This window comes from Coenobita brevimanus, chromosome 92 (assembly GCF_032717465.1).
Source record: "Coenobita brevimanus isolate Jiangsu-jjx chromosome 92, ASM3271746v2, whole genome shotgun sequence".
Lineage (NCBI taxonomy): Eukaryota > Metazoa > Arthropoda > Malacostraca > Decapoda > Coenobitidae > Coenobita > Coenobita brevimanus.
Genome location: NC_137045.1, coordinates 23,275,753 through 23,301,499, shown reverse-complemented (window position 1 = coordinate 23,301,499; position 25,747 = coordinate 23,275,753). Strand labels below are relative to the sequence as shown.

The 25,747-nt window shown below is 42.6% G+C and overlaps 1 protein-coding gene across 1 annotated transcript in view; it reads left to right on the top strand.

Moving 5' to 3' along the window:
* LOC145412164 (uncharacterized) overlaps positions 1-25,747 on the top strand; it is a 446,682-nt gene that overhangs the window by 220,865 nt on the left and 200,070 nt on the right. Inside the window, exon 12 of the mRNA XM_080282099.1 lies at positions 21,273-21,440. Coding sequence (XP_080138225.1) covers positions 21,273-21,440 — 168 coding nt within the window. The remainder of the gene's footprint in view (positions 1-21,272; positions 21,441-25,747) is intronic.

Genomic DNA, 25,747 nt, shown 5'->3' with positions numbered 1-25,747 from the left:
CTCACATTTTCCAATTCCTCACCATCCAACCTCGCTGTACATTCACTAACTTCACCTCTCTCAAAGACCATCACTTTACTCTTCCCTACATTCACCTTTAGATTCCGTTTCTTACACACTCTCCCAAACTCATCCACCAAGCCTTGCAGCTCCCCTTCGTCTTCACTCAAGAACACAGTATCATCTGCAAACAACAGTACAGGGAGTTTCCACACACTATCCTCTCTCACCAGGGCCACTTCAACATCCACTACCTTACCTTGTACCTCTTTTATTACCCCATCCATGTACAGATTGAACAACCATGGAGACATGACACATCCCTGTTTCAACCCAAATTTCAAAGAGAAAAATTCACTTAGTTCACCATCCACACGCACTGCAGCCTTCGCACCATCGTACATACTCTTCACAGCATTCAACAACTTCCCATCTACTCAATATATTCTTAACACTTTCCACAACCCTTGTCTATCCACCCTGTCATATGCTTTCTCCAAATAGAATAGTTTCATGTGGTGCGGAATGTGCAAAAACGATATTCACCGGAGTGCAACAGTGCGCAGTTGTGCTTTGCGCAAGTGTTTGGTTTTACGCCAGGTATCCCCTAAGGGCTAAGGCATTGCCCCTGGGTAGAGGACTTTTGGACTGGAGCGTATAGCATTTTATGACCAGATGCCCTTCCTGATGTCAACCAATGACCCTTGGGTGGATTCGATTCTCCGAACCATCGGTCAGAGCAGAGCGCTCTTTCCCACTGAGCCACGGCTCAGGTGCACAAACACTTGCACAGAGCGCAATTGCACACTGTTGCGCTCCGGTGAATATCGTTTTTGCACATTGCGCACGACATGAAACCATGCGCAAAATTGCCCTTTCGCACATGAAAAAGCAGGTGCGCAACTGCAAATTTAGTTGTGCTTGCATAATTAAATTTGCGCTTGCACACCCGCCTTGCACACTTGTCCTGTGGATTGCGCACTGCGCAGTCCAAAGGAAACGTGGTCTTGGGAGCTTCCCGTATGTCTGGACAAGGGATGGGGGAGGCTCGGACTGGTCATGAGGGTTCTGCTGGGGGGAGGCGGGGGGGATGGAGGGTAGTAGCATTTCTTAAAATGCTTCAGCAGAGATAATGTATTTTAATATTTTTAAAATAATTATCATTAGTTTTAGGTTTGGTGAATGAATTTGGGACAGTGTGTAGGAGGAGGAAGCTGAAAGTTAATGTAAACAAAAGTAAAGTTATGGTGTTTGAGAGGAATGAAGTCACAGAGTGTGCAGTGAGGTTGGATGGTGAGGATATGGAGAATGTGAGTGCATTCAAGTACTTGGGTAGTGTGATGAGTAAGGATGGAACTTTGGGGGATGAAGTACGTGAAAGGGTACAACAGGGAAGGAAGGTTGTTGGTTCACTGAAAGCAGTGATGAGAAATAGGGAGGTGAGTATGGAAGTTAAGAAGTCTCTGCATGATGGTATTGTGATCCCTACCCTGACGTATGGAAGCGAGGCGTGGACCTTGCAAGAGGGGAACAAGTCAAGAGTGAGAGCAGTGGAAATGAGTTACTTGAGAGGAGCATGTGGAGTGACATGGAGGGACAGGTTGACGAATGAAGAAGTGAAGGAACGTTGTGGGGTAGATGTGGATGTGGTTGAAAAGATTAGGAGAAATACACTGAGGTGGTTTGGACATGTGGAGAGGATGGAGAGTGAAAGACTGACTAAGAGGGTGTATGTGGGTGAGGTGGAGGGAGGGAGAGGGAGGGGTAGACCGAGGATGAGGTGGAGGGATGGAGTTGAGAGGTATATGAGGGAGGGGGGGGTGAGTTGGGGGGAGGGGAGTCAAATGGTGGGTGACAGAGTGACTTGGAGGCGTTTTGTCTGCGGCCACTCTTTGCGGGATTAGGGCATCGGGCTATAGATAGATAGATAGATAGCATATGCGATTCCTTACAAAGATCATTAAAACATATTATTTAAATCAAATATTCACAGTCTAATAATTTATTAGGCTGTGGATATTTGATTTAAATAATAAGTTTTAATGATTTGTGTAAGGAATTACACATGCTATTGTATATCTATATTGAATTATTAAATAAAAAGTCTTGCAAAAATGCAGATAAAAGTAAACCTGGCAACATCACAGCCTTTGTTTCCCTGCCCCTCCGCCTCGCAGTCCGCTCACTCCTCTGTTTTAACTTCCACGAGTGAAAAAGTTGCTACATGACAGTATTGTGATACCAACTCTGATGTACGGAAGTGAAGCTTTGACCTTGTTGGAGGGACACCAGTCAAGAGTGAGAGCTGTGGAAATAAATGAGTTATTTGAGAGGAGCATGTGGAGTTGCATGGAGAGACAGACTGACAAATGAGGAAATGAAGGATCGTTGTAGTGTGGCTGTGGATGTGATAGGAAGAGTTAGGAGAACCACATTGAGGTGGTTTGGTCATATGGAGAGGATGGAGAGTGAGAGACTGACAAGGAGAGTGTATGTGAGTGTGGTGGAGTGGGGGAGAGGGAGGGGGAGGTCAAGGATGAGATGGAGGGATGGAGTGAAGTATATGAAAGAAGGGAGGTGTGAGCTGGGAGCAGGGCAGTGAAATGGCGGGGAACAGGGTGACATGGAGGTGATTTGTTGCTTGTTTGTGGCTAGTACCCACCCCTTACGGGATTAAGGCATCTGGCAATAGATAGATAGATAGAATAATAATAATAAATAAAAGTAAGTAAGTATGCTAATTTATTTAAATATCTAAATATTTTACAGTAATTCCCACAGATATATGCAAATGGTTTGCGCTAGCGCTTAGTGACATTGCGCAGGCTAAATATTAGATTGTGCATTTGCACAAATTACAAATAATAGAAAATAATAATAATAAATAAAAGTAAGTATGCTATTTTATTTAAATATCTCAATATTTTACAGTAATTCACACAAATATATGCAAATCGTTTGTGCTTGCACTTCATGACATTGCGCAAGCTAATTATTTCTTTTGCGCTGCCCACCATTGTATATACAGTAATCCCTCCACTGTCCGATGTAATATAGCCAAAGGCATGTCTGGAAAGTGGTCCTGTCCGGAAAATGGGCACCTTCCTGCTGGACTGGTACTTAAGGTCCTTAACCCAGCCTAACTTTGAAAGCCACCTAAATAACTCCCTACCGGACATGCATAGCACTTATTTAAACCTATTTAAGACCTTATTCACACCAATAATGGACATAAAGCATGAAATAAATGAAAAGGAACCAAAGAATGAGGAATTAGAAGTGACTGTACCTCAGCCAGGGTACGTACAGCACGTCTGTGGCTGCCTTCTTAAGGCTTTGGCAGTGGTGAAAATGCTCTTGAAGCATGTACAGCAATCCAGTGTTGTGCTGCACTTACGCTAATTCTATGCACTGAGTTATAATTGTTTAACACTGTACATTGTTAATTGCACCACGCCAGTTTCAACCGCCAGTTTGCACTCCACAGTTAATCCTTTGCACTCTAAATTCTAATTTCTTAACACTGCACAACACTGTAAATTCCCGTGTGGTCTAGTGGCAAGGTATTGCAGTTTATTTAAAGTTTATTTACACAAAAGAACGAGCACGTGTGGCATCCACTGCAATAAGCATCCACTAACGATCGAAGTTAAGCAGTAACTGTTAGAGTGTTGGTGACGGGGAAACAGATTGCCAGATCGCAACAGCCACATTACCACACTGCTCAATTTTCATTACCAAATTTAACTTTTCATTACCAAATTCGTAAAGCTAGCATTTATTCTTCACTAGTTATGTATACAAGTGGAAATACATGTAATCACTCTCCTTATAATTAACAGCATGTTGATTATTTTCACGCTGTGTGAAAAATCCATTTGGTAATGCATTATTCTGATTCATTACCAAACAAATTTTTCATTACCAAATCAGCCCACATTTGGTAATGAAGAATACCAAATGGCAACCCTGACAGGGGAGGGGGGAGGGGGGAAGAAGGAAGGGGTAAAGGGGCCATGGTGTAAACAGCTGTTCGGCACCACACGGCAATTTCAAATTTCAGGAGGGGAAAAAATCATTTTGGGGGGGATTTTTTTTTGGGGGGGGGGGGGGGGGTGTTCTCAAGGTCCAGGTCCAAACAATGTCTGGTAAGTGGGCGTCCGGATAGTACAGGGATTACCGTATATATACAGTAGAATCTCTCTCATTCGGACTATATGGGGGGAAGGGTTGTCCGAATTAGCAGACTGTCCAGACCATCAGGGTAATCTCCAGTTCATACCAAAAACTATCTACATATGGTATGTTTGTTAATTATTAACATTTGTGGCATATGTCAACCCTATGTAATTGCAAAGGATGAAAGGATACTAAAATAACCAAACTAATCATGTACGATAGTTTTGTATTGCATAATTTACAGGTAAGGCCATGACAAGAAACTAGCCTACATTTTAAATTGTAGTAAGTGACTAAGGCCCGTGTAGGCAAAAAAATAAATTAATTAATATTTGGAATAAAAATAAAACTTATGTAGGCAAAAAATACATTGTCTATCTTTGGCATATTGATAACGCCCATATGGGCAAGAAGCTAATGTTTGATGTACAAGTAAAGCACATTTAAGTAACGTACAGTAATCATTAAACACTGCAGAATATTCTGACCCATTTTTGTGTAAGCAAACTCCTCCTTTAACACCTTTATTCATTGCAGAAGCTACACTTCCATTAAGGGGCATTGTAAGGAGGATTAACTTTTGAAATACAACGTAAAAATATAAATGGTTGGTGAACTAGTTGATGGAATGAATGCTAGCGTGTGTTTAAACAGGCGCCCATGTTGCGACCTAGCGTGATCCGAGACTAAAAGAATGATGATCGCTTTCCGCGCAGATACTGAAAATGACTTTATACTTACTTTCAACATATTTTTGGAGCTTATTATATTTAAATTTTCTCCGAATTAACAGAAATTCGAATCAAAGGGGTCCGGAGAGGTTCTACTGTATATATATATATATATATATATATATATATATATATATATATATATATATATATATATATATATATATATATATATATATATATATATATATATATATATATATATATATATATATATATATATATATATATATATATATATATATATATATATATATATATATATATATATATATATATATATATATATATATATATATATATATATATATATATATATATATATATATATATATATATATATATATATATATATATATATATATATATATGTATATATACATATATATATATATATATTATATATATATATATATATATATATATATATATATATATATATATATATATATATATATATATACAGTAATCACTCCAATATCCGACGTAATAGAGCCATAGGTAGGTCCGGATATTGGGCCCAAGCTTATGGACTTGTTCTTATGGACCCTAACTCAGAGAAACACCTATACAACTCCCTCTGGACATGCATAGCACCTATTTAAGACCCAAATCACACCAATAAGGCACATAAATGACTGAAATAAATGCAAAAGAAACATAAAATGAGAGTTTAGGAGTATGTTCATACATTAATAAACATTCTGGTACTTATGGACCCTAACCTAGCCTAACTCAGAAAAACACATTCTTACTGCACATGCATAGCTACTAACACCTTATTCACACCAATAAAGGACATTAAAGAGTGAAATGAGGTAAGTATAGTATGGAAAAAAGTACAGTATGAAACATTCTGGTATGGAAAAAAGTACAGTTTGAAACATTCTGGCTACTTACAGTAAGTCCCTGGCCACCTCGATGATTAACCGCCTCCTCTCGGACTCTGACAGTAAGAACGATTTCCTGTAGCACTTGCAGCACACTCTTCCTGAAATCTTACACTGAACTTAGTCAATAACACACAGAAGTCCGTTCTCTTCACAGTGTTCACTTTTGTTCAAATAATGCTCCATTGTAACTTAGTGTTGCACTTTAACTTTTCCCAATTTTTTTTTTTTTTTCCAAAGCCAAAACAAAGAAGTATATTTACATTAAATTTCTTTTCTATTGAGTCTTTTCTCTCAACTTGAAAACCTTAACACAACACACTGTTTTTTTCACTGCACAACACTCAAAATTCCCGTGTGGTCTAGTGGAGAAGTTCTTGCTGTTTATTCACTGTCAGAGTCCGAGAGTATCACTGGCAGGTGACCTAGGGGTGCATCGCTGGGTCGTGGTGATGGCGTACCCACTGCGGGACTCTGAGGAAAGCCACAAACTCACGTCGAGTGGTGACTCCACCGTGGCTGATGTGCTGGGCTGTGGCTCGGAGCATGAGGGCCTGTCTTGGGGAGGCAACGGAGTGGAGCCAGGGCTGGGCACAGTGGGAGTCACGGGCCTGAAAAAGCTGTTAATCGTTGATTCACACAAGGAACGACGATTCTGACGATTGATGATGCACTGCTTGAAAGCACGCACTTCCTCCACAAGTCCCAAGGGCCCCATCTCCCTGTCGCAGTCCGGGTGTTCCAGGTAGTCTAGGACGAACTCTAGATGTTCCCGGAGTGCGCTCAGCTTGGGGATGGCTGGAGTAGTGTCCTGCTGAGAGGAGTCCGCATCATCGTCGCCTTCGTCGTCGGAATCTTCAAGTTCGGTACTGACACCAGCAACCGAAGACGCAATCTAGATATCAGACAACGTCTGATACCCAGGATCGCCCTCGTCGTCATCCAACCACTTACAAACATCGTCCACATCAACATCGTCGCCGTCCGTACGTAGCCGTGCATGGAAGTCATCGACGTCAAACCCCAGAAAATCGTACTCCACATCCGTTCCGAGAAGCAGACGAGACCAACCATTTTCAAGAGTTTTGACAGGGACTTCCTTCCATGCACTAGCCCAGTTGTACAGCGCAGACTTGATGTTGTAGCGGCGAAGGTTTTCCAAACTCCGCTTGCCTCGTGTGTCCCGTCCTTCCCTGCGCTCGTCCTCGTCCTCGAGAACAAGCATCACCTTGTCCAGGAACTTCCGACGGAATAGGCGCTTTGTTGCCACGATCACTCCTTGGTCCATGGGTTGAATGAGAGCAGTTGTATTAGGTGGCAGAAACATGCACCTAATACGGCCATTTTCAGCAACCAAGTCCTTGTCGCACGGGTGGGCAGGTGCATTGTCGAGTAGAAGGAGAGCCTTTACCTGGTCGCGAGGGATTCCCAGTGTCTTCTTCTGGTAATGGATGACCTCCTTGACGAAGTGACGGTGAAATTGGTCTTTGAAAATCACAGCTGTGAACCATGCCTTCAAAGAATGGTACCAGACGACAGGAAGGACATCCATCACCCCACGAAGGCACCGAGGCTGCTTTGCACGGCCAACAACAACGGGCTTAAGCTGGTGCATGGCGTTAGCACTGGCACAACACAAAGCAGATATCCGTTCCTTGGAAAGCTTGCGGCCAGGTACACGCTTCTCCGTCTCCTCGGCTAGAGTGTTCGTTGGCAGCGAGCGATAGAATAGGCCAGTTTCGTCTGCGTTATAGACTTGACCGAGAGTGAGGCCCTCCCTGTCGATCAAGACTTTCACCTTGTGCCGAAACTCGTCAACTCCATCCTCGTTAGCGTCCAATGCTTCGCCATGTGCTTTACGGTTAGTAAGGCCATGTCGCAACTTGAACGCGAAGAGCCAACCCTCGGATTCCTTGAAGTCTAGGGCGTCGTGAAGCCTTGCGAACTTCTCAGCAGCAGCCTTCAGCTCCGTTCCACATACCATCACACCAGCTGCACGTTGCTGTCGATACCAAATCAACGTGGATCTGTCGATTTCTGCAAACTTGGGGGTAAACATAACCTTCCTTTCCACGTTGCGTTTGCTTCTCGACGAGAAGTCAGCCATGTACTGCATGAGTTTGTCTCGGGAACGTTTGATATCGAACAAAGTCAACCGGGCCAGGTTGTACTCGCGGAGAATGCGGGAAGAAGACTAACCCGCATCAACTTTCTCCAATATCTCCCTCTTCTTTTCCAGAGTCAACACCACTCTCTTCCTTTTCTCAGGTGGCGGGGCCATCATCACACACACTAAGAGGAGGCCCGAGAGCAGCAGGAGGCCCTGCAGCAGGTAGGGCACCATCACAAAAGCGATCACATGGGCAGCCATTATGAAGAGCGTACGTTCACTCGTGGTGAGAGACAGGCGGGAAGTGGGGAGGATGCAGCAGCGCTCTATCGGACGTCGGAGGAATGACGCACCAAAACAATGCTCTCCTGCGGCGCGCGCGGCAAGTTCAAATTACGGACAGGAAAAAATCGTTTATTTTTTTTATTTGTTTGGGTTTTCGGACCATTTTGGGAATGTTGGATCCCAGGACGATTAGGTCCGGGTAGTGGGGATGTTCGGTTATTGGGTGTCCGGATATTAGAGTGATTACTGTATATATATACAGCAAAAACTCAATTATCCTGCATCCGATGCATCAGCAATATATATACAGTAAAAGCTCAATTAACCGTCATCTGATGCATCAGCACATCAGTATAACTGGAACGCAAATTCGATCCGGCATGGGGTTGAAAATATTCCGAATACCCGTCTTTTTGTGTGTGTTATAGTGTACACTCATGATCACTAATTTATGCTCAGGGGTGCCCTGTTCGTACCCCCATATACCCAGGGTAGGCGGGAGACGGGGACGAAACGAGCTCCACCCGCCACTACCCCAGCTCCCAACCCTCCCCCATACCCCTACCCCTCCCAGCCCTCCACTCGTCATTCTTAACTGGCAGTTACATCTCAAGCTAACCTCATACTTTACACTCACAGTCACATTACTAATACACAAATATATAACACTAAGATATGTAAAAAGCATATACTGTAATATGACTATGAACACGCTCCAGCAAGAAATTAATGCATTATAACGTTGACAATAAAACAAAAACGTTAACAACGGTCATCCCAGGCCTCGTGCATTGGGTGTGTGCGTGCGTCCGTGTCTGCCTGCGTGCTTGGGTGTGTTTATGTTTGTGTTTTTCAGTGTGTGTGTGTGTGTGTGTGTGTGTGTGTGTGTGTGTGTGTGTGTGTTTGCAAAGCTGTGCACCCAGCACAGGAGGCCTGAGATGGCTGTTGTTAACGTTTTTGTTTTACTGTCAACGTCATGATGCATTAATTTCTTGCCGCAACATGTTGGTAGTTATATTCTTTTAACATATTCTAATGTTCTTTGTTTGTATTAGTAGTGGGACCAAGAGTGTTAAGCATGAAATCAGCTTGAGATGTAACTGCTAGTTAAGAATGATGGATGGGGTGGGGGGTTTGGTAGGGGTATGGGGGATGGTCAGGAGCTGGGGTAGTGGCAGGTGGAGCTCATTTCGTTTCCCCCTCCCCTCTTCCCTGGGTATTCTGAAGTAGGAAGGCGGCACCCCTGGGCAGATAATAGTGAGCGTGAGTGTACGTGTACTGTATCTAATATTGAATAATGTACTTTACATAAAGTCCCAAGTGTGGTACTGTTTCATCTGTTTGGCCTCCCAGAATACTTCTAAGAGTAACATTCAATTATCCAGAAAATTCCATATTCGGAATGGAAGAATCCCCATGCATTCCGGTTAATTGAGCTTTTACTTAAATATATATATATATATATATATATATATATATATATATATATATACACCAGGCCTTGAAGAAAGCTGCATATTCAGCAATGCAGCATGGACATATGTACTTGGTTCACTATAAAAAACTAACCTATTTTATATATATATATATATATATATATATATATATATATATACAGTACAATCCCAGTTAACCGGGTGGCTTGGGGAATTTACCTTCCCGGTTACAGATTTTTCCCATATTTCTGATTTTCAAGTCAAATCTATACAAAGGCTATCACAGCAGTAAATACAGTTCAGGTACTCACCAGTCACATTAGGGGTTACACTAAGAGATTCCGCCTGAAAAACTGCCTTGTAAACACACACCATGGTCATAACGCACGTGTGCAATGTCTAGCAACTAGCAGTACTGCAAATTACACCAGTCCATTGTTTACCGAATTGCTGTATTCATTATATGTACTGTACTCATAAAAATTGAAAAATAAAATATAGAAATAAAAGCTTGAACATTTATTAGTGAACTGATGATGTGTTAAGACTGCACTGTAGAATTATCACAACACCTGTGCCCCCACGTGAGTTTGTTTACGTTTCCGACTGTTCTTCTTCTTCCCTACCTGACCTCCATCACTCCACCCCTCACCCGCCACTCAGCTGTTTTGCAGAAAATAAAATAAATGATGTACGTATGAAATGCAGGCATATTATTTATTTATTTTTCTTCCAACAAAGTAAACTTTCATTTCTATTAACATTTATATTCAGCCATTAGTGTTTTATAATGTTCGCCTTTTTCAAGTCTGTTGCATATGTCCAGCTTCTGTTTCAAGGTAAGCACGATACGCTTACGTTTAGTTTGCACTTTAGGCATTTTGGAGTGTACAAATTACCGTCTATCAGAGGAACACAATAGTAAGAGACCTTGTTTACTGTCTGGTGGCAAAACGCAGACTGGTGATTTTTGGAAGGTGTGGAGGATGACTGAATTCAAGTAGGGAAAAGAGGGGGAGAGGAGGGGTGGTTAAGAGGATTTGCTAGGGATTTACATCAGCCGGAAATGCCTCCACCTCGCTTTGTCTGACTTCCCCCAGCCTCGTGTGACACTATCAAACGGCGGTTTGGCGGTCCATTCAAATTGGCGCACAGTTATAACTTACTGACATTTTTACCAGCCCTTGAATTTTCCCGTTGTTCTGAGTATTCCGTTTGTCTGGATACCGGATTGCTGGGATTGTACTGTATATATATATATATATATATATATATATATATATATATAATATGGACATATGTACTTGATTCACTATAAAAACTAACCTATATATCTATCTATCTATCTATCTCTCTATTGCCAAATGCCTCAATCCCGTTTGGGGTGGCCACAAACAAATCGCCTCCATGTCGCCCTTTCCCCCGCCATTTCACTGCCCTCCTCCCAACTCACACCCCCCTCTCTCATATACCTCTCCACCCGATCCCTCCATCTCATCCTCGGCCTCCCCCTCCCTCTTTCCCCCTCCACCTCACTTACATACACTCTCTTCGTCAGTCTTTCACCCTCCATCCTCTCCACATGGCCAAACCACCTCAGTGTGTTCCTCATAACACTTCCTATCACATCCACATCCACACCGCAGCGCTCCTTTATATCCTCATTCGTCAGCCTGTCTCTCCATTTGACTCCACAGGCTCCTCTTAAATAATTCATTTCCACTGCTCTCACTCTTGACTTGTGTCCTTCCAACAATGTCCAAGCTTCACTTCCATACGTTAGAGTTGGTATCACAATATTGTCATGTAGTAACTTTTTCACCTCCATGCTCACTTCCTTGTTTTTTATCAGTGCTTTCAAAGAACCAGCAACCTTTCTTTCCTGCTGTACCCCTTCAAGCACTTCACCCTCCAAACCTCCATCCTTACTCATCACACTACCCAAGTACTTAAACATAATCACATTTTCCAATTCCTCACATCCAACCTCGCTGTATATTCACTGTTTTCACCTCTCTCAAAGACCATCACTTTACTCTTTTCCTTACATTCACCTTTAGATTCCGTTTCTTACACACTCTCCCAAACTCATCCACCAAGCCTTGCAGCTCCCCTTCGTCTTCACTCAACAACACAGTATCAGCTGCAAACTACAGTACAGGAAGTTTCCAAACACTATCCTCTCTCACCAGGGCCACTCCAACATTCACTACCCTACCTTGTACCTCTTTTATTACCCCATCCATGAACAGATTGAACAACCATGGAGACATGACACATCCCTGTTTCAACCCAACCTCCAAAGAGAAAAATTCACTTAGTTCATCATCCACACGCACTGCAGCCTTAGCACCATCATACATACTCTTCACAGCATTCAACAACTTTCCATCTGCTCCATATATTCTTAATAGTTTCCACAATCCTTGTCTATCTACCCTGTTATATGCTTTCTCCAAAACCATGAAAGCTGCATACAACTTCTTTCCCTTCTCTAGAAACTTTTCCACTAAAGATCTAAGAATGAATATCTGATCTACACAACCTCTTCCTTTCCTAAAGCCTCCCTGTTCTTCTCCAACTAATTCCTCTGTTCTTTCTCTAACTCTGTCAATAAGTATCCTACCATACACTTTTCCTAACTTACTAAGAAGACAGATGCCCCTATGATTACCACACACTTCTTTTTCCCCTTTTCCTTTGTACAAGGGAATAATTATACCTGACTTCCAATCCTCCGGGACTCTACCTTCCTCCCAGGCCAATCTGCACATTTTCCACATCCATTCTACTACTATCTCTCCCCCATGCTTCAGCATTTCACCACACACTCCATCAATTCCTGGGGCTTTCCCCAATTTAAGTTTCTTCATTGTTTCCACAACTTCTGTCCTACTGATTTCTTCCTGTCTTCTCACATCTCTCCTTCTCCCAGCCATTCCCCAGCCACTTATACTCGCATTACTTTCATCCTGTATGTTCAACAATTCCTTAAAGTGTTCTCTCCATCTGCTCACTTTTTCTCCCTTCTCCACTAGTAATCTGCCATTTTTATCTTTCACTCCCCTGTTAACCTCACTTCCACCCTGTCTTACTCTTTTCACCTCTTTCCAGAACATTTTCTTACAGTCCCTCCACTTTACACTCAAATTCCTTCCAAATTCCTCATCCACTCTCTTCTTACGCTCTCTTACTAATCTTTTCACCTCTCTCTTTCTTTCTACATATAACTCTCTCCTCCGCCTCTCAACCTCTTCCACGCCCCTATTTCTCATCCATTCATTGTATGGTTTCTTCTTTTGTGCCACAGCCTGTCTCACCTCTTCAGTCCACCACGCTGTTCCTTGCACCCCTCTCCGTCTTCTCTTCCTTCCACACACCACATCACATGCTGCACATATTTCTTTTGGAAATATCCTACACACACCTTCCACGTCCCCCATCTGCTCCAATTCATATTTGCCCAATTGTTCCTCCACTTATCTCTTATACTCTGCCTTTTTCTCATCCTCTTGTAATCTTTCCACTCTCCTTGCAACTACTCCTTCCTCTCGTCTTTCCCTTCTTCTGTTCCTCCATCTTACTTGTATCCTAATTCTGGCCACCACCAAGTAGTGGTCAGAAAGTCCACTCCCCCAACCTGTATAAGCTCTTGCATCCATTACACATCTTTGCATCCTTTCATCCACACACACATAATCAGTCATTGCCTTCCTTTCATTCAGTTCACCACCCACCCTTCTCATCACTCACCATGTATACCTGTGGATCATTTTATGCCTGAAGAGGGTATTGGCTATCACCAACCCCCTCCCAGCACAAATGTCCACTAACGCACTGCCATTCTCATCTATCGCAGCAGGCACACCCCACTCACCAACTATTCTATCCACCTTCACATTCCCTACTTTACCATTCATATCACCGATCAAAAACACTCTCTCATTCCTCCCAAACTTTTCCATGTACACTTCCACATTTGTCCAGAACTCTTCTCTCACTCTGCTTGCACGATCTTGCGTTGGCGCATACACACACACAATTGCCCACATTGTATTCCAACTTTCAACTTTACCCACACAATCCTTGACCCAACTGATCCATACTGTCTTATGCTCTTCTTCCATCTTTTACTCACAACTATACATACTCCTTCCTTTGCCCTCTCATTCTCACCTACTCCTGCACATATACCCCATCCATACTCCCATTCTCTTACACTTTCTCCTCCCCATTTTGTTTCAGTCATTCCACATACATCCACTTTTGCACCCTCAAGCACCTGGACAATCTCTCTCTCTTTTACCTCATCAATTGCTCCTCGTACATTCCATGTAGCCATTACCAAGTCCTTTGTCCGGTCCTGGGTCGTCATCGTTTGGTCAGTCCTAGTCCAAGGCTTCTTGTTTGTTTTTTTAGTTAGTTGTTTTCCGGGGAGGGACACTAACCCTCCACCAACCCTTTTAGTCGCCTTTTACGACAAACAGGGATAATTGGGGGAGTATTCTTGAAAAAAAACCCTACCCCTAGGGGTATATATATATATATATATATATATATATATATATATATTCTCTCTCTCTCTCTCTCTCTCTATATATATATATATATATATATATATATATTTGTAGATATGGAATAGAAGTGAAGTAAGCAGGGGAGTGAAAGATAAAAATGGTAGATTACTAGTGGAGAAGGGTGAAAAAGTGAGCAGATGGAGAGAACACTTTAAGGAATTGTTGAATGTGGAGGACGGAAGTAATGCGAGTATAAGTGGCTGGGGAATGGCTGGGAGAAGGAGGGAGGTGAGAAGACAGGAAGAAATCAGTAGGATAGAAGTTGTGGAAGCAATGAAGAAAGTTAAATTGGGGAAAGCCCCAGGAATTGATGGAGTGTGTGGTGAAATGCTGAAGCATGGGGGAGAGATAGTAGTAGAATGGATGTGGAAGATGTGCAGATTGGCCTGGGAGGAAGGTAGAGCCCCGGAGGATTGGAAGTCAGGTATAATTATTCCCTTGTACAAAGGAAAAGGGGAAAAAGAAGTGTGTGGTAATCATAGGGGCATCTGTCTTCTTAGTATAATAGGAAAAGTGTATGGTAGGATACTTATTGACAGAGTTAGAGAAAGAACAGAAATTAGTTGGAGAAGAACAGGGAGGCTTTAGGAAGGGAAGAGGTTGTGTAGATCAGATATTCATTCTCAGATCTTTAGTGGAAAAGTTTCTAGAGAAGGGAAAGAAGTTGTATGCGGCTTTCATGGATTTGGAGAAAGCATATGACAGGGTGGATAGACTAGGATTGTGGAAAGTGTTAAGAATATATGGAATAGATGGGAAGTTGTTGAATGCTGTGAAGAGTATGTACGATGGTGCGAAGGCTGCAGTGCGTGTGGATGGTGAACTAAGTGAATTTTTCTCTTTGAAAGTTGGGTTGAAACAGGGATGTGTCATGTCTCCATGGTTGTTCAATCTGTACATGGATGGGGTAATAAAAGGGGTACAAGGTAGGGTAGTGGATGTTGGAGTGGCCCTGGTGAGAGAGGATAGTGTTTGGAAACTTCCTGTACTGTTGTTTGCAGATGATACTGTGGTTTTGAGTGAAGACGAAGGGGAGCTGCAAGGCTTGGTGGATGAGTTTGGGAGAGTGTGTAAGAAACGGAATCTAAAGGTGAATGTAGGGAAGAGTAAAGTGATGGTCTTGGAGAGAGGTGAAGTCAGTGAATGTACAGCGAGGTTGGATGGTTAGGAATTGGAAAATGTGAGTACGTTTAAGTACTTGGGTAGTGTGATGAGTAAGGATGGAGGTTTGGAGGGTGAAGTGCTTGAAAGGGTACAGCAGGGAAGAAAGGTTGCTGGTTCTTTGAAAGCAGTGATAAGAAACAGGGAAGTTAGCATGGAAGTGAAAAAGTTACTACATGACAGTATTGTGATACCAACTCTAACGTACGGAAGTGAAGCTTGGACGTTGTTGGAAGGACACAAGTCAAGAGTGAGAGCAGTGGAAATGAGTTATTTAAGAGGAGCCTGTGGAGTCACATGGAGAGACAGGCTGATGAATGAGGATATAAAGGAGCGTTGTGGTGTTGATGTGGATGTGATAGGAAGCGTTATGAGGAACACACTGAGGTGGTTTGGCCACGTGGAGAGGATGGAGGGTGAAAGACTGACGAAGAGAGTGTATGTGAGTGAGGTGGAGGGGGAAAGAGGGAGGGGGATTCCGAGGATGAGATGGAGAGATGGGGTGGAGAGGTATATGAGAGAAGGGGGTGTGAGTTGGGAGCAGGGGAGTGAAATGGCGGGGGACAGGGCGACTTGGAGGCGATTTGTTTGTGGCCACCCCAAACGGGATTGAGGCATCTGGCAATAGATAGATAGATAGGAATAGAAATTTTTCAGGGATCTCGAACTCAGTTAACACAGTAATAGTAATCCCTCTACTATCTGACGTAATAGAGCCAAAGGCATGTCTGGAAAGTGGTCCCATCCGGAAAGTGGGCCCCAGCCTCCTGGACTTGTACTTATGGACCCTAACCTACTCTGACTCAGGAAAACACCTATAGAACTCCCTACTGGACATGCATAGCACCTATTTAAGACCCAATTCATACCAATAAGTTACATAAATAATTGAAATAAATGCAAAAGAACCAGAGAATGAGGTTTTAGAGGTGAGTATATACAATATTAAACATTCTGGGTACTTACTACAAGTCCCTGGCTCCTGGACTGGTACTTATGGACCCTAACCTAGTCTAAGTCAGGAAAACACCTCCCTACTGCATATGCATAGCACCTAAGACCCTATTCATACCAATAAGAGACATAAAAGGGTGAAGTGAGGTTTTAGGGGTAGTGTAGACAATACAGTTCAATATGAAACATTCTGGGTACAGTACAGTCCCTGCTATCCGGTATCCAGACAAACGGAATACTCAGAAAAACAGGAAAATTCAAGGGCTGGTACAAATGTCAGTAAGTTATAACTGTGCGCCAATTTGAATGGACCACCAGACCGCCGTTTTATCGTGTCACGCGAGGCTGGGTGAAGTCGGACTGAGCGAGGTGAAGGCATTTCTGGCTAATGTAAATCCCTAGTAAATCCTCTTAACCAGCCCTCCTCTTCCCTCTTTCCCCTACTTGAATTCAGTCATCCTCCACACCCTCCACAATTTCCACAAGTCACCAGTCTGCTTTTTACCACCAGACAGTAAACAAGCTCTTTTGCTGTTGTGTTGCTCTGATGGACGGTAATTTCAACACTCCAAAATGCCTAAAGAGCAAACTAAACGTAAGCGTGTTGTGCTTACCTTGAAACAGAAGCTGGACATATGCAATAGACTTGAAAAAGGCGAACATTATAAAACACTGATGACTAAATGTAATGTCGGAAATTCAGCGATTTATGATATCAAAGCCCAAGCATCCAAGCTCAATGAATTTTTCATGAAAAGCGAGACAAGTAAGTCCATTGAAAAAAGGCATACTCTTCATCGTTTGAGTGGTTTTGCTTAGTAAGATCTAGGGGAACACCTACTTCTGGTCCTCTTGTATGAGAAAAAGCAAGAGAGTTTCACAGTAAAATGAACACAGAAGTCGAATGTGATATCTGTATTGGATGGTTAAATCGTTTCAAAGACAGGCATGAAATTTGTAAGCCAGACATCTCGGGAGAGCAAATCAGCAAACAGCAAAGTGCAAACGCCGGTGTTTTTCTTCCGAACAGACCGACTCTAACTTTCACCACATAAATTCATCTTAGAACGCATGTGTGCTGGCAGAGATGAAAAAAAAAAAAATGTTAATAGGAATGAAGGTTTACTTTGTTGGAAGAAAAAAAAATAATATGCTTGTACTTCATATGTACATCATGTATTTTATTTTGTGCAAAGCAGCTGATTGGCGGGTGAAGGGTGGAATGATGGGTCAGTCGGGGCCGGGACCGTAAACAAAGCTTTGTGTGGGGGCACAGGTGTCGTGATAATTCTACAGTGCAGTCTTAACATCAGTTCACCAGTAATTTGTTCAAGATTTTGTTTCTTTATTTTTCCACCTTTATGAGTACAGTACATACAACAAATACTTCGGTAGTTAACAGAATGATGCAAAACAGATGAGTGGCGGAATGTTGGCTGTCAGTCGGGGCCGGGACCGTAAACAAAGTTAATGTGGGGGTACAAGTGTCGTGATAATTCTCCAATAAATATTCAGGATTTCATTTCTTTAGTTTTCTGTTTTTATGAGTACAGTACATACAACAAATTATTCGGTAGTTAACAGAATGAACTTGTGCATTTTGCAGTACTGCAAGGCATTGCATGCACGTGCATTATGACCATGGTGTGTGTTTACTAGGCAATTTTTCAGGTGGAATCTCATAGTGTGGCCCCTGATATGAGTGGTGAGTACCTGAATTGTTTTTTTCAGCTGTGATAATTATCGTCTTTGTATAGATTTGAATATCAGAACTACGGGAAAAATCTGTAACCACGAAGGTAAATTCCCCAAGCCGCCCGGTTGACTGGGATTGTACTGTACTTACAACAAGTCCCTGGCCATCTCAGTGAATAACACCCCTCCTCTCAGACTCTGACAGTAAAAAGGAGTACCTGAAGCACCTGCAGTACACTGTACATGAAGTCTTGCACTGAACTCAGTCATTTGCACTCATAATTCCATTTTCTTAATGCACATTCTAGTCTAATTTGCGCTCCATTGAACGTCAGTAACATCAGTGTTGCACTCTGCACTGTTTTTTTCACTGCACAACACTGTAAATTCCCGTGTGGTCTAGTGGCGAGTTCGTGCTGTTTATTCACTGTCAGAGTCTGAGAGTAGCTGATGCAGGTAGCCTAGGGGTGTGTCACTGGGATGTGGTGATGGACTACCCACTGCAGACTACTCTGAAGAGAGGTGCAAACTCACGTCCAGTGGCGACTCCACCGTGCCTGATGTGCTGGGCTGTGGCTCGGAGGATGAGGGCCTGTCTTGGGAAGGCAGTGGTGTGGAGCCAGGGCTGGGCGCAGCGGGGGTCACGGGTCTGAAAAAGCTGTTAGTGGTTGATTGACGCAAGGAACGACTATTTTTGACGATTAATGATGCCTGCCTGAAAGCTCGCACTTCCTCCACGATCCCAAGGGCCCCATCTCCCTGTCGCAGTCCGGGTGTTCCACGTAGTCGAGAACGAACTCTACGTGTTCCCAGAGTGCGCTCAGCTTGGGGATGGCTGGAGTAGTGTCATGCTGAGAGGGGTCCGCATCATGATCGCCATCCTTGTTGGAATCTTCAAGCTGGGTACTGACACAGCAGCTGAAAATGCGATCTCGATATTAGACATGGTCTGATACCCAGGATCGCCCTCGTTGTCATCCAACCACTCACACACTTCGTCCACATCAACATCGTCACCATGTGCACGTAGACGTGCATGGAAGTCATTCACGTCAAAACCTAGGAAATTGTGCTCCACATCCGTTCCGAGAAGCAGACGAGACCAACCATTTTCTAGAGTCTTGGCAGGGACTTCCTTCCATGCACTGGCCCAGTTGTAGATTGCAGACCTGATGTTGTAGCGGCAATGGTTTTCCAAATTCCACTGGCCTCGCGTGTCCCGTCCCTCCCTGCGCTCGTCCTCGTCCTCAAGAACAACCATCACCTCGTCCAGGAACTTCCTTCGGTACAGCCTCTTCATTGCCATGATCACTCCTTGATCCAGTGGTTGGATGAGAGCAGTCATATTAGGTGGCATAAACATGCACCTAATGTGGCCATTCTTAGCCACCAAGTCCTTGTCACATGGGTGGGCAGGTGCATTATCCAGGAGAAGGAGGGCCTTTACCTGGTTGCGCGGGATTCCCAGTTTCTCCGTCTGGTAATGAATGACCTCCTTGACAAAATGGCGGTGGAACCAGCCTTTGAAGATCTGGGCTGTGAACCATGCCAAACGACAGGAAGGACATCCATCACCCCACGAAGTCACCATGGCTGCTTTGCACGGTCAACAATAATGGGCTTAAGCCAGTGCATGCCGTTAGCATTGGCACAACACAAAGCAGATATCCATTGCTTGGAGAGCTAGCGGCCAGGTACTGTACATGCTTCTCCATCTCCTGGGCTAGAGTGTTCGTTGGCAAAGAGCGACAGAATAAACCAGTTTCGTCAGGGTTGTAGACTTGACCGAGAGTGAGGCCCTCCCTGTCGATCAAGCCCCTCATCTTGTGCCAAAACTCCTCTACTCCATCCTCATTGGCCTCCAAAGCTTCACCATGAGATTTACTGTTGGTAAGGCCATGTCGTAACTTTAATGCGAAGAGCCAACCCTCGGATGTCTCGGGTGTCATGAAGCCATGCGAACTTCTCAGCAGCAGCCATCAGCTCCGTATCACACACCAGTACACCAGCAGCACATTGTTGTCGATACCAAATCAACGTGGAGTGGTCGACTTCTGCATACCGGGGAGTAAACATCATCTTCCTCTCCATGTTGCCTTTGTTCTTTGACGAGAAGTCAGCCGTGTACTGCATGAGTTTGTCGCGGGATCTCTTGATATCAAACAAAGTAGATCGGGCCAGGTTGAATTCACAGAGGATGCGTGAAATTGACCATCCCGCGTCCACCTTGTCCAATATCTCTCTCTTCTTCTCCAGAGTCAAAACCACTCTCTTCCTCTTCTCAGGAGGCAGGGCCATCATCATACACACAAAGAAGAGGCAGGAGAGCAGCAGAAGAGTCTGCAGCAAGTAGGGCACCACCACAAAAGCGAGCACATGGGCCCCCATGATGATTAGCGTGCATTTACAACAAGGGATGAGTGGTAAGTGGGGATGATGCAGGGTCGCTTTAGCGGATGGCAGCAGAACTATGTACCAAAACACAGCTGGTCTGTGCCGCACGCGCGAAGTTCAAATTATGAGGGAGAAAAGTCGGATTTTTTTTTCCGAATTTTTTGCGATTTGGGGGCAATTTTGGGAATATTAAATCCTGGGACCAAAATGTCCGGTAAGTGGGGTGTCCAGAAAGTGAGTGTCTGGATAGTACGGGGATTACTGTACTTCAATAGACGATACCCCTAGATGCAATACCCCGACTTAACGATGAGGTAGAAATTGCACCATACTCTGCATAACGATGACCAAACCCCAATTTAACGATGGGTTTTGATTTTGTTTTATTGATTTTGATGCTATTTTAGACCAAAATTGTGTGTTTAGGTTAATTTATAAACTGTTTTTAGCCACGGATGGGGTGAACCTTGTCATTTTGGGGTACAGTTTACTAAGCCTGATTTTTTCCAGAATTATATTTGATGATTTTCAGATTTTATTTGTAGGTTTTATTGAGTTATTTACAGGTGTTAAGCTTAGGTTAGCTTCCTTGACAGCTGTTCGGCCATTTAGATTGGCTTTAAACTTGTTTTTGGGCTTGTTTGGGTGGGTTTTGGATTTGGTTTGGGGGAAAACCCAAGGCTGGTAAATGGTTCACATTGAAATACATGTTTTAAAGTACCCCGATATACGATACCCTGCCTAACGATGGGGTTTTACCTAACCATTTAGATTAATAAACTGGGGTATGCCTGTATTTGCATAAATTTACATATCATATTTGTTCAGATTTATCATAAGTTTTGTTTGACATGTACCAGGAAACATGAGCTGCCAGCTTCTGAGACACTTTACCAGGCTTTGAAGAAATGCCACAACCTACGGCGTTTATGTGAAAGGCGGGTTGATGCTCTTTGTGATCGCATTAAGATGCTCAACCTAAACTACTTGAGTGGACTGTCCTCTACTTCACGTTCTCACTACGATGAGTAAGTTGGCCATATTTACCTTACTTTTTATGTATAGAGGTGATAATACATTCTGTTAAGAGGGATATATTTTATTTTTATACAGTATTGTATGTAGATACTGTGTATGTAATTGTAAGCTTGAGGAATAATTAGTTCTATGAATTAACTGTAGGGAATGTGTATTTACCTATTTGTATTTACCTATTTGTAGTATACAGGAATTGAGCAATGCTCGTGTTGTCCTGTCTCCATATCCTCATTTATCAAGTCTACCTTTACACACATGAATGTTTTTTTCATGCACCACCTCTTTGTCTAAGTCGTTCCAAATATTTGAGTATTTACCTAATATACCTAATTGTGATATACACAATTAGGTATATTAGGTATATTAGGTATATTAGGTATATTAGGTATATATATGACATGTGGAGAGGATGGAGAGTGAAAGACTGACTAAGAGGGTGTATGTGGGTGAGGTGGAGGGAGGGAGAGGGAGGGGTAGACCGAGGATGAGGTGGAGGGATGGAGTTGAGAGGTATATGAGGGAGGGGGGGGTGAGTTGGGGGGAGGGGAGTCAAATGGTGGGTGACAGAGTGACTTGGAGGCGTTTTGTCTGCGGCCACCCTTTGCGGGATTAGGGCGTCGGGCTATAGATAGATAGATAGATAGTGATATACACAGAATGTACTATGCTCGTGAGTTTCCGTCGCTGTTTCTCAATAAGTCGAATTTAGCTTTAAACTCGTTTAAGTTTTTAGACTGGATGATCTCTTTGTCCAGGCCATTCCATAAGTCTATACTTCTGTAAGGAAAGCTATATTTCTTGATATCCTTCAAGCAGCTTGACTTTTTCAGTTTCATTCCGTGTCCTCTTGTTGCTCTCTTATCCCATACAAACAGATCTTCTTTGTCAATTTTATCTACTCCCACCATGGTCTTGAACACCGCAATCATGTCTCCCCTCTTTCTCCTTTCCTCTAATGAAGGCAAATCCAGTTTTTCCAGCCTCTCTCTGTATGACAGGTCTGTCAGACTGGGGACCATCTTGGTTGCTGTTCTTTGTATTCTCTCAATCTTGTTTATATCTTTCTTTTTGTGTGGGGACCACACTACCGCTGCATATTCTAACCTGGGGCGGATCATGGCCACTATCAATTTTTTCGTCATTTCCTCATCCATATAATGAAATGCTACTCTTATGTTAGTCAAGAGTTTATAAGTCTCTCCAACTATCTTGTTAATGTGCTTTTCTGGTGACAAACTATCTTGGACCAGCACTCCCAAATCTTTCTCTTCTCTCCTTTTTGTGATTAATTCATTACCCAAAAAATAATTCAGTGATGGTCTCCTGGTACTTTTACCCATTTCCAATATTTTACATTTCTTTACATTAAATTTCATTTCCCACGTCTGGCTCCAATTGTGTATCCTATCCAAATCCTCCTGCAGTATTTTACAATCCTCCTCAACCTCTATCTTCCTCAAGATCTTTACATCATCAGCAAACAGACTTGCATAACTGTTCACTCCATCTACCATATCATTTACTTAAATCAGGAACATTACTGGCGCCAACACTAAGCCTTGAGGGACTCCACTTGTTACTTCCCTCCATCCAGACATCTTTTCCTATATTACTGTCCTCATTTGTCTGTCTCTCAAAAAGTCTCTCATCCATTCCAGAAATTTCCCCTTTAGTCCTCCTATATATTCTAGTTTCCACATTAGTCTCTTATGAGGTACCTTGTCAAAGGCCTTCTCTAAGTCTAAGTACACACAATCCACCCAACCATCTCTCTCCTGTACCACATCAATCGCTCTTGAGTAAAAGCTCAACAAGTTAGAAACACATGACCTTCCACTTCTGAATCCAAACTGACATTCAGCCAAAATATTCATCTCTTCCAGATATTTTATCTATCTGTCTTTCAGGATTCTCTCACACAATTTTGCGACCATGCTGGTTAGAGACACTGGTCTATAATTCAGGGGTTCTTCCCTGTTTCCTCCCTTGTAAATTGGTACCACATTTGCCCTCTTCCATTCTTGCGGCACTTTCCCCTCTTCCAGTGAGCATACGATTAAGCTGTGAATTTTATCTGCCAGTTGTTTTCTGCATTCCTTCAGTACCCAATTAGAAATTCCATCAGGTCCTGGGGCTTTCCTTACATCTTGAGTTTCCAGTAATTTATACACTTCCTGTACCTCTACTTTTATATCTTTCATCACCGGAACATTTCTAATCACTCCCTCCCCTTCCACAAGCTCCTTTTCTTTAGTGAAAACTGACTGGAAACGTTTGTTCATTATTTCTGCTTGCATTGCCGCATCCTTAAAGACCTCTCCTTCTACTTTCAGTTTGGTGATTCCTTCCTTTTGTTTCAGTTTGCCATTAACAAATCTATAAAACAGTTTGGGTTCATCCTTGCATTTGTCAATTATACCTTTTTCAAAATTCCTTTCTTCTTCTCTACGTATTCTTGTGTATTCATTTCTTGTTCTTTTATATTCTTCCTTTGTTCTGTTGTTACCTCTCTTTCTCCAATTGTTCCATGCTTTATCTCTGTCTTTTTTTGCTATCATACACCTTCTATTAAACCACTCCTTTTTCTTGTTTTCTTTCCCTCTTACTCTTGGTACAAATTTTTCCACTCCCAAATTATAGTGGTCTAAAAAGATGTGTAGGGATTTGCAGGAGAATTTACATTTTACAGTGCTGGAAGCATTCAGATGAAGAGATATACCATTTAAATATATAAAATGTTTGATAGTTTTGTATTTTTAGTGGAAAGTATGTTTATTTGTACAATACAGTACTTGAATTTGATGGTACAGTACTATGCACTTTAGCCAACACATTTATTTTCTTTGGAAAATGTTGTAAAAGTCTTGACTCAGTGTGTGAAAATTGACAGGGTATACTGTACAGTATACTTCAGTGTTTCTAAACTCCTTGGGCTTCCTTAGCTCACTATCTGGAAGCTCTTCTCCCAAATGACATTTGGTACTGATATGTCAGTTGAATAATACAATATCTGGAAATCTTCAGGTATCATTTTATTTCATTAATGAAATATAGAGAATGAAAGTGATGCGAGGATAAGTGGCTGGGGAATGGGTGGGAGAAGGAGGGAGGTGAGAAGAGAGGAAGTAATCAGTAAGATGGAAATATTGGAAGCAATGAAGAAAGTTAAAATGGGGAAAACCCCAGGAATTGATGGAGTGTGTGGTGAAATGCTGAAGCATGGGGGAGAGATAGCAGTAGAATGGATATGGAAGATGTGCAGATTGGCCTGGGAGGAGGGTAGAGTCCCACAGGATTGAAAGTTGGATATAATTATTCCCTTGTGCAAAGGAAAGGGGAAAAAGAGGTATGTGGTACTGACAGGGGCATTTGTCCTTTTAGTGTAATAGGAACAGTGTATGGTAGGGTACTTATTGACCAAGTTACGGAAATATCAGAAGAATCAATTGGGGAAGAACAGGGATATTTTAGGAAGGGAAGAGGTTACATAGATCAGATATTCATTATTAGGTCATTAATAGAAAAGTTTGTAGAGAAGGGAAAGACGTTGTATCCAGCCTTTATGGATTTGGAGAAAGCATATGACAGGGTGGATAGACAAGGAATGTGGAAAATATTAAGAATACATGGAGTAAATGGGAAGTTGTTGAATGCCGTGAAGAGTATTTATGAGGGTGGCTAAGGCTGCAGTGCGTGTGGATAGTGAATTGAGTGAATTCTTTTATTTGAATGTTGTATTGAAACAGGGATGTGTCATGCCTCCATGGTTTTCAGTCTGTATATGGATGGAGATATAAAAGAGGTATAAGGTGGGGAAGTGGATGTTGGAGTGGCTTTAATGAGAAAGGGCAACGTTTGGAAACTCCATGTACTGTTGTTTGCAGATGATACTGTATTGTTAAGTGAGGATAAAGGGGAACTGCAAGGCTTGGTGTATGAGTTTAGAATAATGTGTAAGAAATGGAATGTAAAGGTGAATGTAGGGAAGAGTAAAGTTATGGTCTTTGAGAGAAATGAAGTCACTGGATGTACAGCGAGGTTGGATGATGAGGAAAAGGAAAAAGTGTGTGCCTTTAAGTACTTGGGTAGTGTGATGAGTAAGAATGGAAGTTTGTAGGGTGAAGTGCTTGAAATGGTACAACAAGAAAGAAAGGTTGCTTTTTCTTTGAAAGCAGTGATAAGAAACAGGGAAGTGAGCATGGAAGTAAAAAAGTTACTACATGACAGTATTGTGATACCAACTCTAACATATGGAAGTGAAGCTTGGACCTTGTGTTGGAAGGACACAAGTCAGGAG